General features: G+C 47.4%; 1 protein-coding gene across 1 annotated transcript in view; it reads left to right on the top strand.

Moving 5' to 3' along the window:
• The window catches only part of LOC139384445 (NT-3 growth factor receptor-like), a 130,012-nt gene that overhangs the window by 93,999 nt on the left and 10,010 nt on the right, over positions 1-26,003 (top strand). The window contains exons 12-15 of the mRNA XM_071129211.1: positions 5,265-5,453; positions 9,510-9,640; positions 15,674-15,846; positions 16,326-16,569. Coding sequence (XP_070985312.1) covers positions 5,265-5,453; positions 9,510-9,640; positions 15,674-15,846; positions 16,326-16,569 — 737 coding nt within the window. The remainder of the gene's footprint in view (positions 1-5,264; positions 5,454-9,509; positions 9,641-15,673; positions 15,847-16,325; positions 16,570-26,003) is intronic.

Raw genomic sequence — 26,003 nt, 5'->3', positions numbered from 1 at the left:
CCGGCATAAGGCGCTAGTAGATTCAGGCGCGGCGGGGAATTTTATTGACCGCGGTTTAGCGAACAGGTTAGGGATTCCCCTTGTTCAGCTGGATAAACCCTTCCCAGTGCACGCCTTAGATAGCCGACCATTAGGGTCAGGGCTAGTCAGGGAGGCCACGGCTCCACTGGATATGGTTACGCAGGAGGGTCATGAGGAGAGAATTAGTCTCTTCCTCATTGATTCTCCTGCGTTTCCGGTGGTGTTGGGGATCCCCTGGTTGGCCCGTCACAACCCCAGGATTTCGTGGCAACAGAGGGCTCTACAGGGGTGGTCGGAGGAGTGCTCAGGCAGGTGTGTAGGAGTTTCCATCGGTGCTACAACGGTGGAGAGTCCAGACCAAGTCTCCACCGTGCACATTCCCTCAGAATATGCCGATTTGGCTATCGCCTTCTGTAAAAAGAAGGCGACCCAATTACCACCTCATCGACGAGGGGATTGTGCGATAAATCTCCTGGTAGGCGCTGCACTTCCCAGGAGTCACGTGTATCCCCTGTCACAGGAGGAGACGGTGGCTATGGAGACATACATATCGGAATCTCTGGGGCAGGGGTTCATTCAGCCCTCCATCTCACCTGCCTCCTCGAGTTTCTTTTTTGTGAAGAAGAAGGAGGGTGGTCTGCGTCCGTGCATTGACTATAGAGGTCTAAATTCCATCACGGTGGGGTATAGTTACCCGCTACCTCTCATTGCCACGGCGATTGAGTCATTTCACGGAGCACGGTTTTTCACAAAACTGGATCTCAGGAGTGCATATAACTTGGTGCGTATCCGGAAGGGAGATGAGTGGAAGACGGCGTTTAGTACCACATCCGGCCATTATGAGTACCTCGTCATGCCGTACGGTTTGAAGAATGCTCCAGCAGTCTTCCAATCTTTTGTGGATGAGATTCTCAGGGATCTGCACGGTCAGGGTGTGGTGGTTTACATCGATGATATTCTGGTCTATTCCGCTACACGGGCCGCGCATGTGTCTCTGGTGCGCAGGGTACTTGGGAGACTGTTGGAGCATGACCTGTACGTCAAGGCTGAGAAATGCTCGTTCTTCCAACAGGCCGTCTCCTTCCTTGGATATCGCATTTCCACATCGGGGTTGGTGATGGAGGATGACCGCATTGCAGCCGTGAGTAATTGGCCGACTCCAACCACGGTAAAGGAGGTGCAGCGGTTCTTAGGGTTTGCCAACTACTACCGGAGGTTTATCCGGGGTTTTGGGCAGGTGGCTGCGCCCATTACGTCACTGCTGAAGGGGGGGCCGACGCGTCTGGGGTGGTCGGCTGAGGCGGACAGGGCTTTTGGTCGCCTGAAGGCTCTTTTTACCTCGGCTCCCGTGCTGGCGCATCCGGACCCCTCTTTGGCATTTATAGTGGAGGTGGACGCATCCGAGGCTGGGGTTGGAGCCGTGCTCTCCCAGCGCTCGGGTGCGCCACCGAAGCTCCGCCCCTGTGCTTTCTTTTCTCAGAAGCTCAGCCCGGCGGAGCGAAACTATGACGTGGGGGATCGGGAGCTGCTAGCTGTTGTCAGAGCCCTGAAGGTGTGGAGACATTGGCTTGAGGGGGCCCAGCACCCTTTCCTCATCTGGACTGACCACCGTAATCTAGAGTACATTCGGGCAGCGAGGAGACTGAACCCTCGTCAGGCAAGGTGGGCCATGTTTTTCACCCGATTTAGGTTTACCATCTCCTATAGACCAGGCTCCCAGAACACTAAGGCAGACGCACTGTCCCGACTATATGATACGGAGGAGCGGGCCATTGATCCTGCGCCCATCCTCCCGGCTTCTTGTCTAGTGGCACCTGTAAGGTGGGAGGTGGACGCAGACATTGAGCGAGCATCGCGTGTTGAGCCCACTCCACCACAATGTCCAGCGGGACGGGTGTATGTTCCGCTGGAGGTTAGAGACAGGTTAATTTGGTGGGCTCACACATCCCCCTCCTCTGGTCATCCGGGGATTGGGAGGACGGTGCGATGTCTTAGTGGGAAGTACTGGTGGACCACTTTAGCCAAGGACGTGAGGGTTTATGTGTCCTCCTGCTCAGTGTGCGCTCAGTGCAAGGCTCCTAGGCACCTGCCCAGAGGGAAGTTACAACCCCTTCCCGTTCCACAGCGGCCTTGGTCACACCTGTCGGTTGACTTCTTGACCGATCTGCCACCGTCACAGGGCAACACCACAATCCTGGTCGTTGTGGATCGGTTTTCTAAGTCCTGTCGTCTCCTCCCTTTGCCCGGTCTCCCTACGGCCCTACGGACGGCGGAGGCCCTGTTTACTCACGTCTTCCGGCACTACGGGGTGCCTGAGGATATTGTTTCTGATCGGGGTCCCCAGTTCACGTCCAGGGTGTGGAAGGCATTCATGGAACGTTTGGGGGTCTCGGTCAGCCTGACCTCTGGGTTTCACCCCGAGAGTAATGGGCAGGTGGAAAGAGTGAACCAGGATGTGGGTAGGTTTCTGCGGTCGTATTGCCAGGACCGGCCAGGGGAGTGGGCGAAGTACATCCCCTGGGCGGAGATGGCCCAGAACTCACTCCCCCACTCCTCTACGAACCCGTCGCCCTTCCAATGTGTGTTGGGCTATCAGCCGGTCCTGGTACCATGGCATCAGAGCCAGACCGAGGCTCCTGCGGTGGACGATTGGGTGAAACGCTCAAGGGAAACCTGGGAGGCCGCCCATGGGTACCTTAAACGGGCCGAAGCACGGCAGAAGGCCAGTGCCGACCGCCATCGCAGCGAGGCCCCGGTGTACACACCGGGGGACCGGGTCTGGCTCTCGACCCGAAACCTGCCCCTCCACCTGCCCTGCCGGAAGCTGGGTCCGCGGTTTGTGGGGCCATTCAAAGTCCTGAGGAGAATAAACGAGGTGTGTTATAGGTTACAGCTCCCCCCGTATTACCGTATTAACCCCTCGTTTCATGTGTCTCTCCTCAGGCCGGTGGTGGCTGGTCCGCTTCAAGAAGATGAGGTGCGGGAGGTCCCTCCGCCCCCCCTGGACATCGGGGGGGCGCCGGCGTATGCAGTTCGGTCCATACTGGACTCGAGGCGTCGGGTGGGGGGTCTTCAGTACCTCGTGGACTGGGAGGGGTACGGTCCGGAGGAGAGATGCTGGGTGCCGGTGGAGGACGTACTGGATCCTCCTATGCTAAGGGAGTTTCACCGCCTCCATTCGGATCGCCCTGCGCCTTGTCCTCCGGGTCGTCCTCGAGGCCGGCGTCGTCGCGCTGCGGGAGCCGCGCGTCAGGGGGGGGTACTGTCACGACTTCTACCGAGGGTAACTTCTCTCCCTGTTCGGGCGGCGCTCGGCGTCGCCGGTCTACTAGCCACTACCGATCCCTTTTTCTTTTTCTGGTTGTTTTGTCTGTGTTCCTTTTCACACCTGGTTTTCAATTGCTTTGATTTCTGTGGGTATATAGGGCAGCTGTTACCTGCCGTAATTCGTGCAGGATTAGACTTGTGTGTATTGCGTTCGATGGTATTTGATGTTTGTTGTTTTTTTCGCATTTACGCACGTGTATGTAAAGTGTCGGAACTGTGTTAGTTCCTCCGTGTGTTTGCACGATTATTCGAGAGCGTAGTTTGGGGATTTTTGTTCTGTGCCATTTGCATTGCTGGACTATTATTAAACACGCTCCTCAGACATCCCTGCTCTCCTGCGCCTGACTCCTACACCTCTCACCAAGACGCATGTTATCACACTGTCATTATGTCACTAAATCAGCTCCAATATCACCCTGTCATTCTCTAACTGAATCAGCTCAAATATCACCCTGTCATTATGTCACTAAATCAGCTCCAATATCACACTGTCATTCTCTCACTAAATCAGCTCCAATATCACCCTGTCATTACGTCACTAAATCAGCTCCAATATCATCCTGTCATTGTCACTAAATCAGCTCCAATATCACCCTGTCATTCTCTCACTAAATCAGCTCCAATATCACCCTGTCATTATGTCACTAAATCAGCTCCAATATCACCCTGTCATTCTCTACCTGAATCAGCTCCAATATCACCCTGTCATTATGTCACTAAATCAGCTCCAATATCATCCTGTCATTGTCACTAAATCAGCTCCAATATCACCCTGTCATTCTCTCGCTAAATCAGCTCCAATATCACCCTGTCATTCTGGATGTTATTTTCTGTCCTCTTGGATGTTATTTTCCTTCCTCTCGGTTGTTATTTTCCTTCCTCTCGGTTGTTATTTTCTGTCCTCTTGGATGTTATTTTCTGTCCTCTTGGATGTTATTTTCTGTCCTCTTGGATGTTATTTTCTGTCCTCTTGGATGTTATTTTCTGTCCTCTTGGATGTTATTTTCTGTCCTCTTGGATGTTATTTTTCTTCCTCTTGGATGATCTTTCCCTTCCTCTTGGATGATCTTTCCCTTCCTCTTGGATGATCTTTCCTTTCCTCTTGGTAGTTTTTTCCCTTCCTCTTGGATGATCTTTCCCTTCCTCTTGGATGATCTTTCCCTTCCTCTTGGTTGTTTTTTCCCTTCCTCTTGGATGATCTTTCCCTTCCTCTTGGATGTTATTTCCTTCCTCTTGGATGTTCTTTCCCTTCCTCTTGGTTGTTTTTTCCCTTCCTCTTGGATGTTATTTCCTTCCTCTTGGATGATCTTTCCCTTCCTCTTGGTTGTTATTTTCCATCCTCTTGGATGTCCTTTCCCTTCCTCTCGGTTGTTATTTTCCATCCTCTTGGATGTCCTTTCCCTTCCTATCGGTTGTTATTTTCCATCCTCTTGGATGTCCTTTCCCTTCCTCTCGTTGTTATTTTCCGTCCTCTCAGAATATGAAGGCTGTCAGAGTGCACTTTGTGAGCCTGTGACTCACTGATGATACAGAGACTGGCTCCGGTACTGCCAAGCTGGAGAAACAAAAACAGATTTTCAGGGATTGATCGAAGATGGGACATTACGGTGTACTGACACACTAGGAAGATGGTGGCGAACTTCAAAACTGTCCAGATTGACCTGAGAAAACGTACAGATTGACCTGAGAAAACGTACAGATTGCTAAACTGCCTCAGACACAGCTAAGAGTTAAACATTGCTTAGCATATAGAGATATATTACATAAAAAATGCTCCAATTGTGGTTAAAGAGATTTCCATGTGTTGTGGTTCTGCAGGCCTTCGGCTACATAACTGTAAAGCACTTTGTGACGACTGCTGATGTAAAAAGGGCTTTATATTTATTCGATTTATTAACTTTGTCTTCCTCTTCAAGGGCCGGTGGCGGCGATCAGTGGTGAGGAAGACTCTGCCAGTCCTCTTCATCACGTCAACCATGGCATCATCACACCCTGTACCCTCAACGGCGAGGCTGACGAGGTGGTTATAGGAATGACCCATATACCTGTTATAGAGAAACCACAGTACTTCAGACACGGACACGACTGCAACACACCCACCACCTGTAAGTACTCTCTCTCTCTCTCTGTCCCTCTCTCTGTCTCTCTCTCTGTCTATCTCTGTCTCTCTCTCTCTCTCTCTCTCTCGCTCTCTTTCTCTCTCTCTCTCTGTCGCCCCCTCTCTCTCTCTCTGTCCCTATCTCTCTGTCCCACTCTCTCTCTGTCCCTCTCTCTCTCTCTCTGGCCCTCTCTCTGTCCCTCTCTCTGTCTCTCTCTCTGTCTCTCTCTCTGTCTCTCTCTCTGTCTCTCTCTCTGTCTCTCTCTCTGTCTCTCTCTCTGTCTCTCTCTCTGTCTCTCTCTGTCTCTCTCTCTCTCTGTCTCTCTGTCTCTCTGTCTTTCTCTCTCTATTAGATGTTGGAACATTGCTGCGGGGACTTACTTCCATTCAGCCAGAATAGAGTTTGTGAGGTTGGGCACTGATGTTGGGGGTGATTAGGCCTGGCTCGTAGTCGGCGTTCCAATTCATCCCAATGGGATTGAGGTCAGGGCTCTGCGCAGGCCGGTCAAGTTCTTCCACACAGATCTCAACAAACCATTTCTGTATGGACCTCGCTTTGTGCATAGGGGCATTGTCATGCTGAAACAGGAAAGGGCCTTCCCCAAACTGTTACCACAAAGTTGGAAGCACAGAATTGTCTAGAATGTCACTGTTTGCTGTAGTGTTACGATTTCCCTTCACTGGAACTAAGGGGTCCGAACCATGAAAAACAGCCCCAGAACATTATTCCTCCTCCACCAAACTTTACAGTTGGCACTATGCATTGGGGCAGGTAGGGTTCTCCTGAAATCCGCCAAACCCAGATTCGTCTGTCGAACTGCCAGATGGTGAAGTGTGATTCATCACTCCAGAGAACGAGTTTCCACTGCTCCAGAGTTCAATGGCGGAAAGCTTTACACCACTCCAGCCAACGCTTGGCATTGCGCATGGTGATCTTAGGCTTGTGTGATGCTGCTCGGACATGGAAATCCATTTCATCAAGCTCCCGACAGACAGTTCTTGTGCTGACGTTGCTTCTAGAGGCAGTTTGGTAACTCGGTAGTGAGTGTTGCAACCGAGTACCGACTATTTATACATGCTACGCGCTTCAGCACTCAGCGGTCCCGTTCTGTGAGCTTGTGTGGCCTTGCACTTCACAGCTGTTGCTCCTAGAACGTTTCCACTTCACAATAACAGCACTTACAGTTGACCGGGCAGCTCTAGCAGGGCAGAAATTTGATGAACTGACTTTTTGGAAAGATGGCATCCTATGACGGTGCCATGTTGAAAGTCACTGAGCTCCTCAGTAAGGCCATTCTACTGCCAATGTTTGTCTATGGAGATTGCATGGCAGTGTGCTGGAGTTGATACACCTGTCAGCAACGGGTGTGGCTGAAATAGCCAAATCCACTCATTTGAATATACTCAAAACTTTAGTATGTATAGGGTATTTCTCTGGTCTTGAAACACCAGAATGTAGCCTTGGCCACTTCTCATACTTATGCTAATTAAAGAATTTCAGTTTGGTTTCATTTGTTTCCATTGTTCATCTCCTGTGTATTCCTCACCACGAAAGGTTTTGAATTAATATCTAAAATCATTTGATATTTTGTTGTATTTTTCTCAATTAAATATCAGTTCTGAAAGTACTTGGACCAGACTAATTCAGAGGCCCAGTTAGTTAGTTCCTCTGCCAATCACCAGACTAATTCAGAGGCCCAGTTAGTTAGTTACTCTGCCAATCACCAGAACTAATGCTTGATTCCTTCCTTTCTATTTCCGACTCTCAGATCTCAGGGAGTTAGGCTTGTATCCCAAAGGGCACCCTGTTCCCTACGTAGTGGACTAGTCCTATATACTGTGCTATCTGAAGAGCAGAGCACGCTGGGTATTGATCTTAGACACTCATTTTCCTCAGTGATGTGCTATCTGAAGAGCAGGGCAGGCTGGGTATTGATCTTAGACACTCTTTGATCAGTCTGCATAAGTACAGTAAAAACGATTCCCTAATGGCACCCTATTCCCTACATAGTGCACTCCTCCAGGGCTCTTTTCAAAAGTAGTGCACTGTGTAGGGAATGGTTTACCATTTGGAACGTAGGCCTATATAAAACTGGTTTGGCTAAGCTCCCTTCCTCTCTAATTGGAATGAATGTAAACATAATTTTCCAGTTGGAAATATGAGTTTCAGGAGGAATTCACCATCTGCGTCTCAGCTGGTTATCTTTCCTTTAAAAGAGTATCCTCAGGCAGAGAGGGGTTTAGTGCCTCTGCTCTACAGAGGTACGTCATCATACAGGCCCAAATTACAACCTATTCTAGTGGACTACTTTTGAGCAGAACTTAATGGGCCCTGGTCAACAGTAGGAATAGGGCTCTGGTCTAAAGTAGTGCACTATGTAGGGAATAGGGCTCTGGTCTAAAGTAGTGCCACTACATAGGGAATAGGTCTCTGGTCTATAGTAGTACCAAAATATAGGGAATAGGGCTCTGGTCTAAAGTAGTGCACTATGTAGGGAATAGGGCTCTGGTCTAAAGTAGTGCACTATGTAGGGAATAGGGCTCTGGTCTATAGTAGTACCAAAATATAGGGAATAGGGCTCTGGTCTAAAGTAGTGCACTATGTAGGGAATAGGGCTCTGGTCTAAAGTAGTGCACTATGTAGGGAATCGGGCTCTGGTCTATAGTAGTACCAAAATATAGGGAATAGGGCTCTGGTCTAAAGTAGTGCACTATGTAGGGAATAGGGCTCTGGTCTACAGTAGTACCAAAATATAGGGAATAGGGCTCAGGTCTAAAGTAGTGCACTATGTAGGGAATAGGGTCACATTCGAGTTTATCATCTTCTTTAGACAGCACCACCACTCTATATCAGACAGCACCACCACTCTATATCAGACAGCACCACCACTCTATATCAGACAGCACCACCACTCTATGTCAGACAGCACCACCACTCTACATCAGACAGCACCACCACTCTATATCAGACAGCACCACCACCCTACATCAGACATCACCACCACTCTATATCAAACAGCACCACCACTCTATATCAGACAGCACCACCACCACTCGATATCAGACAGCACCACCACCACTCTATATCAGACAGCACCACCACTCTATATCAGACAGCACCACCACTCTATATCAGACAGCACCACCACTCTATATCAGACAGCACCACCACTCTATATCAGACAGCACCACCACTCTATATCAGACAGCACCACCACTCTATATCAAACAGCACCACCACTCTATATCAGACAGCACCACCACCACTCGATATCAGACAGCACCACCACCACTCTATATCAGACAGCACCACCACTCTATATCAGACAGCACCACCACCACTCTATATCAGACAGCACCACCACTCTATATCAGACAGCACCACAACTCTATATCAGACAGCACCACAACTCTATATCAGACAACACCACCACCACTCTATATCAGACAACACCACCACTCTATATCAGACAGCACCACCACTCTATATCAGTCAACACCACCACTCTGTCAGACAGCACCACCACTCTAGCAGACAGCACCACCACTCTATCAGACAGCACCACCACTCTATATCAGACAGCACCACCACTCTACATCAGACAGCACCACCACTCTATATCAGACAGCACCACCACTCTATATCAGACAGCACCACCACTCTATATCAGACACCACCACCACTCTATATCAGACAGCACCACCACTCTAAATCAGACAGCACCACCACTCTAAATCAGACAGCACCACCACTCTATATCAGACACCACCACCACTCTATATCAGACAGCACCACCACTCTAAATCAGACAGCACCACCACTCTAAATCAGACAGCACCACCACTCTATATCAGACAGCACCACCACTCTATATCAGACAGCACCACCACTCTTTGTCCCCCCTCCCTCCAGACTCACTCTGTCTGTGTGTGTTTGTCCCTCCCCTCCAGACTCACTCTGTCTGTGTGTGTTTGTCCCCCCCCCTCCCTCCAGACTCACTCTGTCTGTGTGTGTTTGTCCCTCACCTCCAGACTCACTCTGTCTGTGTGTGTTTGTCCCCAGACGTACAGCACATAAAGCGCAGGGACATCCTCCTGAAGAGGGAGCTGGGAGAGGGGGCGTTCGGAAAGGTCTTCCTGGCTGAGTGCTACAACCTGATCCCCACCAAGGATACCATGCTGGTGGCTGTCAAGGTAAGGAGGGATCCCCCAAACAGACACACTACTGTTACAGCTGTCTGTGGTAAATGGTTCTCATTAGGTGGGATCCCCCAAACAGACACAGTACTGTCTGTGGTAAATGGATCTCATTAGGAGGGATTCTCCAAACAGACACACTACTGTCTGTGGTAAATGGTTCTCATTAGGTGGGATCCTCCAAACAGACACAGTACTGTCTGTGGTAAATGGTTCTCATTAGGTGGGATCCCCCAAACAGACACAGTACTGTCTGTGGTAAATGGTTCTCATTAGGAGGGATCCCCCAAACAGACACACTACTGTTACAGCTGTCTGTGGTAAATGGTTCTCATTAGGTGGGATCCTCCAAACAGACACACTACTGTTACAGCTGTCTGTGGTAAATGGTTCTCATTAGGTGGGATCCCCCAAACAGACACAGTACTGTCTGTGGTAAATGGATCTCATTAGGAGGGATCCCCCAAACAGACACAGTACTGTCTGTGGTAAATGGTTCTCATTAGGTGGGATCCCCCAAACAGACACAGTACTGTCTGTGGTAAATGGTTCTCATTAGGTGGGATCCCCTAAACAGACACAGTACTGTCTGTGGTAAATGGATCTCATTAGGAGGGATCCCCCAAACAGACACAGTACTGTCTGTGGTAAATGGTTCTCATTAGGTGGGATCCCCCAAACAGACACAGTACTGTCTGTGGTAAATGGTTCTCATTAGGTGGGATCCCCCAAACAGACACAGTACTCTCTGTGGTAAATGGTTCTCATTAGGTGGGATCCCCCAAACAGACACAGTACTGTCTGTGGTAAATGGATCTCATTAGGAGGGATCCCCCAAACAGACACAGTACTGTCTGTGGTAAATGGTTCTCATTAGGTGGGATCCCCCAAACAGACACAGTACTGTTACAGTAATGTAATGTAACTCGTCTGTCCTCTCCATTCATTAATCATACAACATAGTTATATGTCCAAGGTATCACATCCGGACAACCAAACTCTAGACCTCATTTGTAGTTGTTCAATATGTAGTCCAACAGGACTTGCCAGATGGGGATGTTAAAGTGAGTGACTCGTCAGTAGCCTACTGAATCGCAGCGGTAAGAGACGTTCATTTGCATACTAGTATGCTTTTTTTGCCAATTATTTGCAGATTAAATGAATAAAACATTTGATGAAGATGGTGAATCCTCCTCACCCCAGGATCAATAGGTAGTCTGGTGGAGAGATAGTTTCACTCTGGTCCAACACATGATAACAGAAAACAGATTGAATATCAATAGCTGATGAAACTAAGACTGTTATGAGAAAATGGTTTTTAATCCATGTTAGAACTTGATAGTTGCTTGTTGAAAATACAATGTAGCATTAGAATATACCAGAGGACACAAAAAATAGAGCTTGTTTGGCAAAATCAGTGGGAGTCTATTGTGGGAAAGGAACGGTGTCTGTTGTGTGGTGGGAAAGGAATGGTGTCTGTTGTGGAAAAGGAACGGTGTCTGTTGTGTGGTGGGAAAGGAATGGTGTCTGTTGTCAGAAAGGAACGGTGTCTGTTGTGTGGTGGGAAAGGAATGGTGTCTGTTGTGTGGTGGGAAAGGAACGGTGTCTGTTGTGTGGTGGGAAAGGAACGGTGTCTGTTGTGTGGTGGGAAAGGAATGGTGTCTGTTGTGGGAAAGGAATGGTGTCTGTTGTCAGAAAGGAACTGTGTATGTTGTGTGGTGGGAAAGGAATGGTGTCTGTTGTGGAAAAGGAACGGTGTCTGTTGTGGGAAAGGAACGGTGTCTGTTGTGGGAAAGGAACGGTGTCTGTTGTGGGAAAGGAACGGTGTCTGTTGTGGGAAAGGAACGGTGTCTGTTGTGGGAAAGGAATGGTGTCTGTTGTGGAAAAGGAATGGTGTCTTTTGTGTGGTGGGACAGGAATGGTGTCTGTTGTGTGGTGGGAAAGGAACGGTGTCTGTTGTGTGGTGGGAAAGGAACGGTGTCTGTTGTGTGGTGGGAAAGGAACGGTTTCTGTTGTGTGGTGGGAAAGGAACGATGTCTGTTGTGGGAAAGGAATGGTGTCTGTTGTGGAAAAGGAATGGTGTCTGTTGTCAGAAAGGAACGGTGTATGTTGTGTGGTGGGAAAGGAATGGTGTCTGTTGTGGAAAAGGAACGGTGTCTGTTATGGGAAAGGAACGGTGTCTGTTATGGGAAAGGAACGGTGTCTGTTGTGGGAAAGGAACGGTGTCTGTTGTGGGAAAGGAATGGTGTCTGTTGTGGAAAAGGAATGGTGTCTTTTGTGTGGTAGGACAGGAATGGTGTCTGTTGTGTGGTGGGAAAGGAACGGTGTCTGTTGTGTGGTGGGAAAGGAACGGTGTCTGTTGTGTGGTGGGAAAGGAACGGTGTCTGTTGTGGGAAAGGAATGGTGTCTGTTGTGGAAAAGGAATGGTGTCTGTTGTGGAAAAGGAATGGTGTCTGTTGTCAGAAAGGAATGGTGTTTGTTGTGGCAAAGGAATGGTGTCTGTTGTGGAAAAGGAATGGTGTCTGTTGTGGGAATGGAACGGTGTCTGTTGTGGGAAAGGAACGGTGTCTGTTGTGGGAAAGGAATGGTGTCTGTTGTGGAAAAGAAATGGTGTCTTTTGTGTGGTGGGACAGGAATGGTGTCTGTTGTGTGGTGGGAAAGGAACGGTGTCTGTTGTGTGGTGGGAAAGGAACAGTGTCTGTTGTGGGAAAGGAATGGTGTCTGTTGTGGAAAAGGAATGGTGTCTGTTGTCAGAAAGGAACGGTGTCTGTTGTGGGAAAGGAACGGTGTCTGTTGTGGGAAAGGAATGGTGTCTGTTGTGTGGTGGGAAAGGAATGGTGTCTGTTGTGGGAAAGGAATGGTGTCTGTTGTGGGAAAGGAACGGTGTCTGTTGTGTGTTGGGAAAGGAATGGTGTCTTTTGTGTGGTGGGAAAGGAATGGTGTCTGTTGTGTGGTGGGAAAGGAATGGTGTCTTTTGTGTGGTGGGAAAGGAATGGTGTCTGTTGTGTGGTGGGAAAGGAATGGTGTTTGTTGTGGCAAAGGAATGGTGTCTGTTGTGGGAAAGGAATGGTGTCTGTTGTGGGAAAGGAATGGTGTCTGTTGTGTGGTGGGAAAGGAATGGTGTCTGTTGTGGGAAAGGAATGGTGTCTGTTGTGGGAAAGGAATGGTGTCTGTTGTGTGGTGGGAAAGGAATGGTGTCTGTTGTGTGGTCGGAAAGGAACGGTGTCTGTTGTGTGGTGGGAAAGGAACGGTGTCTGTTGTGGGAAAGGAATGGTGTCTGTTGTGGGAAAGGAATGGTGTCTGTTGTGGGAAAGGAATGGTGTCTGTTGTGAGAAAGGAACGGTGTCTGTTGTGGGAAAGGAACGGTGTCTGTTGTGGGGTGGGAAAGGAACGGTGTCTGTTGTGTGGTGGGAAAGGAACGGTGTCTGTTGTGTGGTGGGAAAGGAGCGGTGTCTGTTGTGTTGTGGGAAAGGAACGGTGTCTGTTGTGTTGTGGGAAAAGAACGGTGTCTGTTGTGTTGTGGGAAAGGAACGGTGTCTGTTGTGTTGTGGGAAAGGAACGGTGTCTGTTGTGTTGTGGGAAAGGAACGGTGTCTGTTGTGTTGTGGGAAAGGAACGGTGTCTGTTGTGTTGTGGGAAAGGAACAGTGTCTGTTGTGTTGTGGGAAAGGAACGGTGTCTGTTGTGTTGTGGGAAAGGAACGGTGTCTGTTTTGTTGTGGGAAAGGAACGGTGTCTGTTGTGGGAAAGGAACGGTGTCTGTTGTGTTGTGGGAAAGGAACGGTGTCTGTTGTGTTGTGGGAAAGGAACGGTGTCTGTTGTGTGAAAGGAACGGTGGCTGTTGTGTTGTGTGAAAGGAACGGTGTCTGTTGTGGGAAAGGAACGGTGTCTGTTGTGTTGTGGGAAAGGAACGGTGTCTGTTGTTTTGTGGGAAAGGAACAGTGTCTGTTGTGTGAAAGGAACGGTGTCTGTTGTGTTGTTGGAAAGGAACGGTGTTTGTTGTGTTGTGGGAAAGGAACGTTGTCTGTTGTGGGAAAGGAACGGTGTCTGTTGTGGGAAAGGAATGGTGTCTGTTGTGTGGTGGGAAAGGAACGGTGTCTGTTGTGGGAAAGTAATGGTGTCTGTTGTGTGGTGGGAAAGGAACGGTGTCTGTTGTGGGAAAGGAACGGTGTCTGTTGTGTTGTGGGAAAGGAACGGTGTCTGTTGTGGGAAAATAATTTTGTCTGTGGTGGGAAAGGAACGGTGTCTGTTGTGTTGTGGGAAAGGAACGGTGTCTGTTGTGGGAAAGGAACGGTGTCTGTTTGCTTTCAAACACTTTTATCTTCTTCCATCTCCGTTGGAATAGAATATAAAACAGAATATCACTTTATGTCAACCAACTGAAACCCTGCAGTTCTCTTCCTGTTATTATCGTGTCTAAGCACTCGTAGTTATTATGTTGGACTGACGCCCAGAGGAGAAACATTTACTGATAGTGTATCCTCAATGGCATCCTATTCCCTGTGTAGTGCACTACATTTGCATCCTATTCCCTGTGTAGTGCACTACATTTGCATCCTATTCCCTGTGTAGCGCACTACATTTGCATCCTATTCCCTGTGTAAGGCACTACATTTGCATCCTATTCCCTGTTCAAATGCACTACATTTGAACAGGGTTCACAGGGGTTCATTGTGCACTATAAAGGGATTAGGACGCCAGTGTGGATACATTCTCAGTAAATGTTTCTCCTCTGGGTCCAGACAGTTTGTTTAGAGGAGTCACCAGGACACTGTGACCGTGCTGTCTGGTATTACTGGTCCAGACAGTCACCAGAACACTGTGACCGTGCTGTCTGGTATTACTGGTCCAGACAGTTTGTTTAGAGGAGTCACCAGAACACTGTGACCGTGCTGTCTGGTATTACTGGTCCAGACAGTTTGTTTAGAGGAGTCACCAGAACACTGTGACCGTGCTGTCTGGTATTACTGGTCCAGACAGTCACCAGAACACTGTGACCGTGCTGTCTGGTATTACTGGTCCAGACAGTTTGTTTAGAGCAGTCACCAGAACACTGTGACCATGTTGTCTGGCTACGTTACTGAGTGATGAGGGTATGTGATGTTACTGAGTGATGAGGGGATGTTACTGAGTGATAAGGAGATGTGATGTTACTGAGTGATGAGGGGATGTTACTGAGTGATGAGGGGATGTGTTGATACTGAGTGATGAGGGGATGTGTTGATACTGAGTGATGAGGGGATGTTACTGAGTGATGAGGGGATGTTACTGAGTGATGAGGGGATGTGTTGATACTGAGTGATGAGGGGATGTGTTGATACTGAGTGATGAGGGGATGTTACTGAGTGATGAGGGGATGTGTTGATACTGAGTGATGAGGGGATGTGTTGTTACTGAGTGATGAGGGGATGTGTTGATACTGAGTGATGAGGGGATGTTACTGAGTGATGAGGGGATGTGTTGATACTGAGTGATGAGGGGATGTTACTGAGTGATGAGGGGATGTGTTGATACTGAGTGATGAGGGGATGTTACTGAGTGATGAGGGGATGTGTTGTTACTGAGTGATGAGGGGATGTGTTGATACTGAGTGATGAGGGGATGTGTTGTTACTGAGTGATGAGGGGATATTACTGAGTGATGAGGTGTTTTTTTAGGTTTGTATAACTGAAGACCTACTGGTAATTTACAGACATCATCCAGCAGTATACCAACAGTACATCTCTCTTCTTCCCAGAGCCTGAAGGACCTCAACCTGTCTGTTGTCTATAAGATGTCTGATATCAATGTGTTTACTACTACAGTAGTACCAGCAGTAAACCAACAGTACTTCTCCATCTCATCCACAGACCCTGAAACCAACAGCGTGTCCCTTTGGTTCCCAGAGCCTGAAGGACCTCAACCTGTCTGTTGTCTATAAGATGTCTGATATCAATGTGTTTACTACTACAGTAGTACCAGCAGTAAACCAACAGTACTTCTCCATCTCATCCACAGACCCTGAAACCAACAGCGTGTCCCTTTGGTTCCCAGAGCCTGAAGGACCCCAACCTGTCAGCCAGAAAAGACTTCCAGAGAGAAGCTGAGCTGCTCACCAACCTCCAGCACGACCACATTGTTAAGTTCTATGGGGTCTGTGTGGATGGAGATCCCCTCATCATGGTGTTTGAGTACATGAAGCATGGGGACCTCAACAAGTTCCTCAGGTAGTGGTATAGGAACAATGCTGGTACACAGGGGCGCCTCTTTGGTTTTAGAAGTGGGGGGGACATAACCTGACGGGAGGTCTGGAATATTTGGGGGGAATCTAAAGCTAATTTCCTGCATTTTTACACAATCCAACATGCCGTCTCTATTTAGAACAAAAAGAAAGCAAAAATGTCCACAGTTATCAAGCTAATGTAAGAGATCAAACTCCTCTGTCTCTACTCCTCCTCTGTCTCTACTACTCCTCTGTTCTGTTTCGTATCTCTCTCTCCAGAGTCCATGGTCCAGATGGCCAGCCTCTACATACTGTATAGATGAAGGTTTATGTTTCTCTCTCTCCAGAGTCCATGGTCCAGCTGACCAGCCTCTACAGACTGTATAGATGAAGGCTTATGTTTCTCTCTCTCCAGAGTCCATGGTCCAGATGGCCAGCCTCTACAGACTGTATAGATGAAGGTTTATGTGTCTCTCTCTCCAGAGTCCATGGTCCAGATGCTATGATCCTTGTGGATGGCCATCCCGTTCAAACTGACGGAGAGCTGGGTCTGTCCCAGATGTTACACATCGCTACCCAGATCTCAGCCGGCATTGTGTACCTGACCTCCCAGCACTTTGTCCACAGAGACCTGGCCACCAGGAACTGTCTAGTGGGCAACGGGCTGCTTGTGAAGATAGGAGACTTCGGGATGTCCAGAGACATCTACAGCACAGACTACTACAGGGTAAGGACTCATGTATGGAAGGACTATAGCATTTGGACTGAGAGATTTGTTCATTTATGAACACCTGTGCCATTTCCTTTAAAACCTGTTAAGGATATGGCAGACATATGCCCCCTTTGGAGAGATTGGGTACCCCTAGTAAACTGAAAAAAAAATCTGTCAAAAATTGCTAATATATGCAAATAAAAATTATTATTGGATAGAAAACACTCTAAAGATTCTAAAACCGTTGGAATTATGTCTGTAAGTATAGCAGAACTCACAGGGCAGGCATTCTTCCAAACTAGTTTTTGTGGCCATGAAAGTTGGAGCAACTTTGACGTCATGGCCCCCACCCTTCCCAACCAGCTATGATTCTGGGGAGACTTTCTATCTCTTCCGCTAGATGTCCTCTTTCAGTAGAGCTTTGAATCGTTCAAATCCCGCGAGAATTGGGAGTGAAATTAGTGCGTGCCACGAGAGAATAGGCTGTGCGTTAGGGCGCGAATTGGTCCCAACCATTCCTTTGTTCCAGCACTCAAGAGAAGGGCAGACGATGGCCGATTGAATTGAAGTTTGTTTTGCGTGTCTAAAACATCATAAAGCTTGCTTCTGCACTTAGTTTGACCTGTTTAGTCGACATATAATATGTAATTTTGAAGTTTTGATGCGCAACTTTTCCGGACCAGAGGACGTTTTGGGTGCATTTCAGCTGATGTTATTAGCAGTAGCTAATACAAAGACGCAAGACTTGAAACCAAACGATGTATTGGGTAAGTATGAAGCCTTCCAGAACATTCTGAACGAAGACCATCGAAGGTAAGGGAATATTTATGCTTAAATCTGTGTTTCTGTTGACTCCAACATTACGTAGAAATGTAGCTTGGAACTGAGCGCCGTCTCAGCATATAGAATAGTGTGCGATTTCTGTAACGTTAAAAATAAATCTAACAAAGCGGTTGCATAAAGAAGAAGTGTATCTTTCTAACTATATGTAGAACATGTATATTTAGTCAAAGTTTATGATGTCTATTTACGTTATCTTGCCGCGCTACATAGATTTCCTGCGGGCATTTTTGAGTAATTTCTGAACGTGAACTCACTGTAAATGGACATTTATGGATATAAATGGCATATTATTGAAAAAAAAAAATATGTACTGTGTAACATGTCATATTACTGTCATCTGATGAAGATTTTCAAAAGGTTAGTGAGCGATTTATTTTTTAATCCTGCGTTTGTTGATTGCATGTTTTGGCTATTCAAATGAGCTGTGTCTGGTGGTGGTTTTACATATATATGTGCCATGTTTTCGCCGTAAAATATTTTAGAAATCTGACTTGCTGGCTAGATGAACAAGGTGTTTATCTTTCATTTGAGCTATTGGACTTGTTAATGTGTGGAGGTTAAATATTTTTAAGAATATTTTTGCGTTCCATGCGCCACCGTTTCAGCTGAACGTGGGAGGGTTGATTCCCAATTGGGAACCAGTATCGTTGAGAGGTTAACTTCTTAGTGATCCCTTCCCGCTCGAATCCCGATAACGGGATTGATTTGACAACATCCAGTGAAATTGCAGCGTGCCAAATCCAAAAACAGAAATACTCATAATAAGAATTCATTAAACATACAAGTTTATACAGCAAAATACATCTGAACTTAATCCAGCCACAGTGTCAGATTTCAAAAAGGCTTCACGGCAAAAGCAGACCATGCGATTATCTGAGGACAGCACCCCGCATACAAACACATGAAAATCATATTTCAACCAGCCAGGCACGACACAAAAGTCAGAAATAACGATAACAAAGTGAAAACAAAGTGAAGTGCGTTCCAGGTCGCTGGCACCAAAAGATTTGAGTCCACCTGGAGTGACACATGGAAGAGCAGGTGGATCATCATCATCATCAACATCAACCAATTTCTAAAGACTGTTGACATCTAGTGGAAGCTATAGGAACTACAAGCAGATTCCTATTAAATAGGGCTTACCATAGAAACCTAATGGAAAACAGATTGACCTAAAAAAAAATCCCAGGTTGGATTGTGCTCGGGGTTCCACCTGCCAATTCAGTTCTGTTATACTCACAGACATTATTCTAACAGTTTTAGAAATGTCAGAGTGTTTTCTATCCAAATCTAATAATGATATGCATAATCCTAGCATCTGGGCCTGAGTAGCAGGCAGTTTACTTTGGGCTTTTCATCCGGATGTGAAAATACTGCCCCCTGTCACCAAGAAGTTTTTAATCTAGAGCAAAAAAAATGTCCTTATATGATAAGTAACCACAGTGGGGCAGTCCACGAGGGGGCGTAGTGCCTCTTAACACAGTGGGGCAGTCCACGAGGGGGCGTAGTGCCTCTTAACACAGTGGGGCAGTCCACGAGGGGGCGTAGTGCCCCTCTTGAAGTAACCACAGTGGGGCAGTCCACGAGGGGGCGTAGTGCCTCTTAACACAGTGGGGCAGTCCACGAGGGGGCGTAGTGCCTCTTAACACAGTGGGGCAGTCCACGAGGGGGCGTAGTGCCTCTTAACACAGTGGGGCAGTCCACGAGGGGGCGTAGTGCCCCTCTTGAAGTAAACACAGTGGGGCAGTCCACGAGGGGGCGTAGTGCCCCTCTTGAAGTAACCACAGTGGGGCAGTCCACGAGGGGGCGTAGTGCCTCTTAACACAGTGGGGCAGTCCACGAGGGGGCGTAGTGCCCCTCTTGAAGTAACCACAGTGGGGCAGTCCACGAGGGGGCGTAGTGCCTCTTAACACAGTGGGGCAGTCCACGAGGGGGCGTAGTGCCCCTCTTGAAGTAACCACAGTGGGGCAGTCCACGAGGGGGCGTAGTGCCTCTTAACACAGTGGGGCAGTCCACAAGGGGGCGTAGTGCCCCTCTTGAAGTAACCACAGTGGGGCAGTCTACAAGGGGGCGTAGTGCCTCTTAACACAGTGGGGCAGTCCACGAGGGGATGTAGTGCCCCTCTTGAAGTAACCACAGTGGGGCAGTCTACGAGGGGGCGTAGTGCCTCTTAACACAGTGGGGCAGTCCACGAGGGGGCGTAGTGCCCCTCTTGAAGTAACCACAGTGGGGCAGTCTACGAGGGGGCGTAGTGCCTCTTAACACAGTGGGGCAGTCCACGAGGGGATGTAGTGCCCCTCTTGAAGTAACCACAGTGGGGCAGTCCACGAGGGGGCGTAGTGCCTCTTAACACAGTGGGGCAGTCCACGAGGGGATGTAGTGCCCCTCTTGAAGTAACCACAGTGGGGCAGTCCACGAGGTGGCGTAGTGGCGTCTGTGGAGGAAGCTGCCTCATGTCAACCTGTCAACATGTTATTGTTACAATCTGGTGAATTTCTGTTCTTCCCAACAACCTCACGTAATGAACGTGTGAGAGAGACATCTAAAATGTATTTTTTTATATCAGCTTTATTTAACCAGGTGGGCCATTTCCAACTGCGACCTGGCCAAGATAAAGCAACCTCACGTAATGAACGCGTGAGCGAGACATCTGAAATGTATTTTTTTACAATCACAATTCCCCTTAATGGCATCACAATTCCCCTTAACGACATCACAATTCCCCTTAATGGCATCACAATACCCCGTAATGACATCACAATTCCCCGTAATGACATCACAATTCCCCGTAATGACATCACAATACCACTTAATGACAAGGTGAAAACAAGTTGTTAGAAATGTTGTAATGTATTATAAATTAAAAACAGAAATACCTTATTTACATAAGTATTCAGACCCTCAGAGCTCAGGCGCATTCTGTTTCCATTGATCATCCTTGAGATGTTTCTAACAACTTGATTGGAGTCCACCTGTGGTAAATTTAATTGATTGGACATGATTTGGAAAGGCACAAACCAGTCTATATAAGGTCCCACAGTTGACAGTGCTTAGTAGTGGCTAGATGATGGTTCTGTGCTTCCAACTTTGTGGTATCAGTTTGGGGAAGGCCCTTTCCTGTTTATGCATGACAATGCCCCTGTGCACAAAGCGAGGTCCATACAGAAAAGGTTTGTTGAGATCGGTGTGGAAGAACTTGACCGTCCTGCACAGAGCCCCTGACCTCAATCCCATCAATAAACTTTGGGTTGAATTGGAAGGCTGGCTACGAGCCAGGACTAATCGCCCATCATCAGTGCCCGACCAGACAGAGAAGAACAAAAGTACTTAGCCTCTGTAGTTGAAACCAGGACAGGCTGATATCTCCACAGGACTGAAGAGCATGCCTCTGTAGTTGAAACCAGGACAGGCTGATATCTCCACAGGGCTGAAGGGCATGCCTCTGTAGTTGAAACCAGGACAGGCTTATATCTCCACAGGGCTGAAGAGCATGCCTCTGTAGTTGAAACCAGGACAGGCTGATATCTCCACAGGGCTGAAGAGCATGCCTCTGTGTGGTTGCCAGTCAGGCAGGCTGGCAGGCGGACTGCAGGCGGACTGTGAGATGCCAGGGCTGGCATTGTGTTACATAGCCAGATAATAAATCTGCCAATCAGACAGAAAGGAGCAGAGAGGAGGCTGATCATGAGGGAGGAACACACTGGCAGCCAGTGTATGGTACTCCATCCAGTAGTGTGCTGGTCGTGGTACTCCATCCAGTATTGTGCTGGTCGTGGTAGTCCATCCAGTATTGAATTGGTCGTGGTACTCCATCCAGTATTGTGTTGGTCGTGGTGCTCCATCCAGTATTTTGTTGGTTGTGGTACTCCATTCAGTATTGTGCTGGTCGTGGTACTCCATCCAGTATTGTGCTGGTCGTGGTACTCCATCCAGTATTGTGTTGGTCATGGTACTCCATCCAGTATTGTGTTGGTTGTGGTACTCAATCCAGTATTGTGCTGGTCGTGGTACTCCATCCAGTATTGTTTTGGTCGTGGTACTCCATCCAGTATTGTGCTGGTCGTGGTACTCCATCCAGTATTGTGCTGGTCGTGGTACTCCATCCAGTATTGTGTTGGTCCTGGTACTCCATCCAGTATTGTGACGGTCCTGGTACTCCATCCAGTATTGTGTTGGTCACGGTATTCTTTCCAGTATTGTGTTGGTCGTGGTAGTCCATCCAGTATTGTGTTGGTTGTGGTAGTCCATCCAGTATTGTGCTGGTCGTGGTACTCCATCCAGTATTGTGCTGATCGTGGTAGTCCATCCAGTATTGTGTTGGTCGTGGTACTCCATCCAGTACTGTGTTGGTCGTGGTACTCCATCCAGTACTGTGTTGGTCGTGGTACTCCATCCAGTACTTTGTTGGTCGTGGTACTCCATCCAGTATTACGTTGGTCGTGGTACTCCATCCAGTGTTGTGCTCTTCGTGGTACTCCATCCAGTATCGTCTTGATCTTGGTAGTCCATCCCGTATCGTGTTGGTCGTCGTACTCCATCCAGTATTGTGTTGGTCATGGTACTCTATTCAGTATTGTGTTGGTCGTGGTACTCCATCCAGTATTTGGTTGGTCGTGGTACTCCATCCAGTATTGTGTTGGTCGTGGTACTCCATCCAGTATTGTGTTGGTCCTGGTACTCCATCCAGTATTGTGTTGGTCATGGTACTCCATCCAGTATTTTGCTGGTCGTGGTACTCCCTCCAGTATTGTGTTGGTCGTGGTACTCCATCCAGTATTGTGCTGGTCGTGGTACTCCATCCAGTATTGTGTTGGTCGTGGTAGTCCATCCAGTATTGTGTTGGTCCTGGTACTCCATCCAGTATTGTGATGGCCTGGTACTCCATCCAGTATTGTGTTTTGGTCGTGGTACTCCATCCAGTATTGTGTTGGTCGTGGTACTCCATCCAGTATTGTGTTGGTCCTGGTACTCCATCCAGTATTGTGTTGGTCATGGTACTCCATCCAGTATTTTGCTGGTCGTGGTACTCCATCCAGTATTGTGTTTTGGTCGTGGTACTCCATTCAGTATTGTGTTGGTCCTGGTACTCCATCCAGTATTGTGTTGGTCGTGGTACTCTATCCAGTATTGTGCTGGTCATGGTACTCCATCCAGTATTGTGCTGGTCGTGGTACTCCATCCAGTATTGTGTTGGTCCTGGTACTCCATCCAGTATTGTGACGGTCCTGGTACTCCATCCAGTATTGTGTTGGTCACGGTATTCTTTCCAGTATTGTGTTGGTCGTGGTAGTCCATCCAGTATTGTGTTGGTTGTGGTAGTCCATCCAGTATTGTGCTGGTCGTGGTACTCCATCCAGTATTGTGCTGGTCGTGGTAGTCCATCCAGTATTGTGTTGGTCGTGGTACTCCATCCAGTACTGTGTTGGTCGTGGTACTCCATCCAGTACTGTGTTGGTCGTGGTACTCCATCCAGTACTTTGTTGGTCGTGGTACTCCATCCAGTATTACGTTGGTCGTGGTACTCCATCCAGTGTTGTGCTCTTCGTGGTCCTCCATCCATTATCGTCTTGATCTTGGTAGTCCATCCAGTATCGTGTTGGTCGTCGTACTCCATCCAGTATTGTGTTGGTCATGGTACTCTATTCAGTATTGTGTTGGTCGTGGTACTCCATCCAGTATTTGGTTGGTCGTGGTACTCCATCCAGTATTGTGTTGGTCGTGGTACTCCATCCAGTATTTGGTTGGTCGTGGTACTCCATCCAGTATTGTGTTGGTCCTGGTACTCCATCCAGTATTGTGTTGGTCATGGTACTCCATCCAGTATTTTGCTGGTCGTGGTACTCCCTCCAGTATTGTGTTGGTCCTGGTACTCCATCCAGTATTGTGATGGCCTGGTACTCCATCCAGTATTGTGCTGGCCTGGTACTCCATCCAGTATTGTGCTGGTCGTGGTACTCCATCCAGTATTGTGTTTTGGTCGTGGTACTCCATCCAGTATTGTGTTGGTCCTGGTACTCCATCCAGTATTGTGTTGGTCGTGGTACTCTATCCAGTATTGTGCTGGTCGTGGTACTCCATCCAGTATTGTGTTGGTCCTGGTACTCTATCCAGTATTGTGCTGGTCGTGGTACTCCATCCAGTATTGTGTTGGTCGTGGTACTCCATCCAGTATTGTGTAGGTCCTGGTACTCCATCCAGTATTGTGTTGGTCCCGGTACTCCATCCAGTATTGTGTTGGTCGTGGTACTCTATCCAGTATTGTGCTGGTCGTGGTACTCCATCCAGTATTGTGTTGGTCCTGGTACTCCATCCAGTATTGTGATGGCCTGGTACTCCATCCAGTATTGTGTTGGTCGTGGTACTCCATCCAGTATTGTGTTGGTCCTGTTACGCCATCCAGTATTGTGTTGGTCGTGGTACTCCATCCAGTATTGTGCTGGTCGTGGTACTCCATCCAGTATTGTGTTGGTCCTGTTACGCCATCCAGTATTGTGTTGGTCCTGGTACTCCATCCAGTATTGTGTTGGTCGTGGTACTCCATCCAGTATTGTATTGGTCCTGGTACTCTATCCAGTATTGTGTTGGTCCTGGTACTCCATCCAGTATTGTGTTGGTCGTGGTACTCCATCCAGTATTGTGCTGGTCGTGGTACTCCATCAAGTATTAATATCAGATAACAGTGAGTTATCATCACAACTAGTTCATTCCAGATAACAGTGAGTTATCGTCACAACTAGTTCATACCAGACAACTAGTTAATAACAGATAACAGTGAGTTATGATCACAACTAGTTAATACCAGACAACTAGTTTATACCAGACAACTAGTTAATACCAGATAACAGTGAGTTATGATCACAACTAGTTCATACCAGATAACAGTGAGTTATCATCACAACTAGTTAATACCAGACAACTAGTTAATAACAGATAACAGTGAGTTATCATCACAACTAGTTTATACCAGGTGACACTGAGTTATCATCACAACTAGTAAATACCAGACAACAGTGAGTTATCATCACAACTAGTAAATACCAGACAACAGTGAGTTATCATCACAACTAGTTAATACCAGATTACAGTGAGTTATCATCACAACTAGTAAATACCAGACAACTAGTAAATACCAGACAACAGTGAGTTATCATCACAACTAGTTAATACCAGATTACAGTGAGTTATCATCACAACTAGTAAATACCAGACAACTAGTAAATACCAGACAACAGTGAGTTATCATCACAACTAGTTAATACCAGACAACTAGTTAATACCAGACAACAGTGAGTTATCATCACAACTAGTTAATACCAGACAACTAGTAAATACCAGATTACAGTGAGTTATCATCACAACTAGTTAATACCAGATTACAGTGAGTTATCATCATAACTAGTAAATACCAGATTACAGTGAGTTATCATCACAACTAGTTAATACCAGGTGACAGTGAGTTATCATCACAACTAGTTAATACCAGACAACTAGTTAATACCAGATTACAGTGAGTTATCATCACAACTAGTTAATACCAGGTGACAGTGAGTTATCATCACAACTAGTTAATACCAGACAACTAGTTAATACCAGATTACAGTGAGTTATCATCACAACTAGTTAATACCAGACACCAGTGAGTTATCATCACAACTAGTTAATACCAGATTACAGTGAGTTATCATCACAACTAGTTAATACCAGACACCAGTGAGTTATCATCACAACTAGTTAATACCAGATTACAATGAGTTATCATCACAACTAGTAAATACCAGACAACTAGTTAATACCAGATTACAGTGCGTTATCATCACAACTAGTCAATACCAGATTACAGTGAGTTATCATCACAACTAGTTAATACCAGGTGACAGTGAGTTATCATCACAACTAGTAAATACCAGACAACTAGTTAATACCAGATTACAGTGAGTTATCATCACAACTAGTTAATACCAGGTGACAGTGAGTTATCATCACAACTAGTTAATACCAGGTGACAGTGCAGCAACTTTCTATCTCTGCCTGGCAGCTGCCCAGCAGGTGGTGGCTTGTTGGCTGCCATACTCCTAAAATAGAATCCATGTTTGCCACTGTCTGACTGAGGAGTTGAGGTATTCTGTGGACGGGGAGAGTCTAGATGGTTATCAGTCCTGGGGAGAGTCTAGATGGTTATCAGGCCTGGGGAGAGTCTAGATGGTTATAAGGCCTGGGGAGAGTCTAGATGGTTATCAGGCCTGGGGAGAGTCTAGATGGTTATCAGGCCTGGGGAGAGTCTAGATGGTTATCAGACCTGGAGAGAGTCTAGATGGTTATCAGTCCTGGGGAGAGTCTAGATGTTTACCTTACGAGGTCTATGGCCCAGAGCTAACAGGTAGCCATGAGGTGTAGGTGGTTATCAGGCCTGGGGAGAGTCTAGATGGTTATCAGGCCCTTACGAGGTCTATGGCCCAGAGCTAACAGTTAGCCATGAGGTCTATGGCCCAGAGCTAACAGTTAGCCATGAGGTCTATGGCCCAGAGCTAACAGGTAGCCATGACGTCTATGGCCCAGAGCTAAGAGGTGGCCATGAGGTGTACATGACAAATGGAACCCTAATTCCT

This window comes from Oncorhynchus clarkii, chromosome 26 (assembly GCF_045791955.1).
Source record: "Oncorhynchus clarkii lewisi isolate Uvic-CL-2024 chromosome 26, UVic_Ocla_1.0, whole genome shotgun sequence".
In the NCBI taxonomy this organism is placed as follows: domain Eukaryota; kingdom Metazoa; phylum Chordata; class Actinopteri; order Salmoniformes; family Salmonidae; genus Oncorhynchus; species Oncorhynchus clarkii.
The sequence above is the reverse complement of the archived record's forward strand: the minus strand, read 5'-3'. Positions and strand labels throughout refer to the sequence as shown.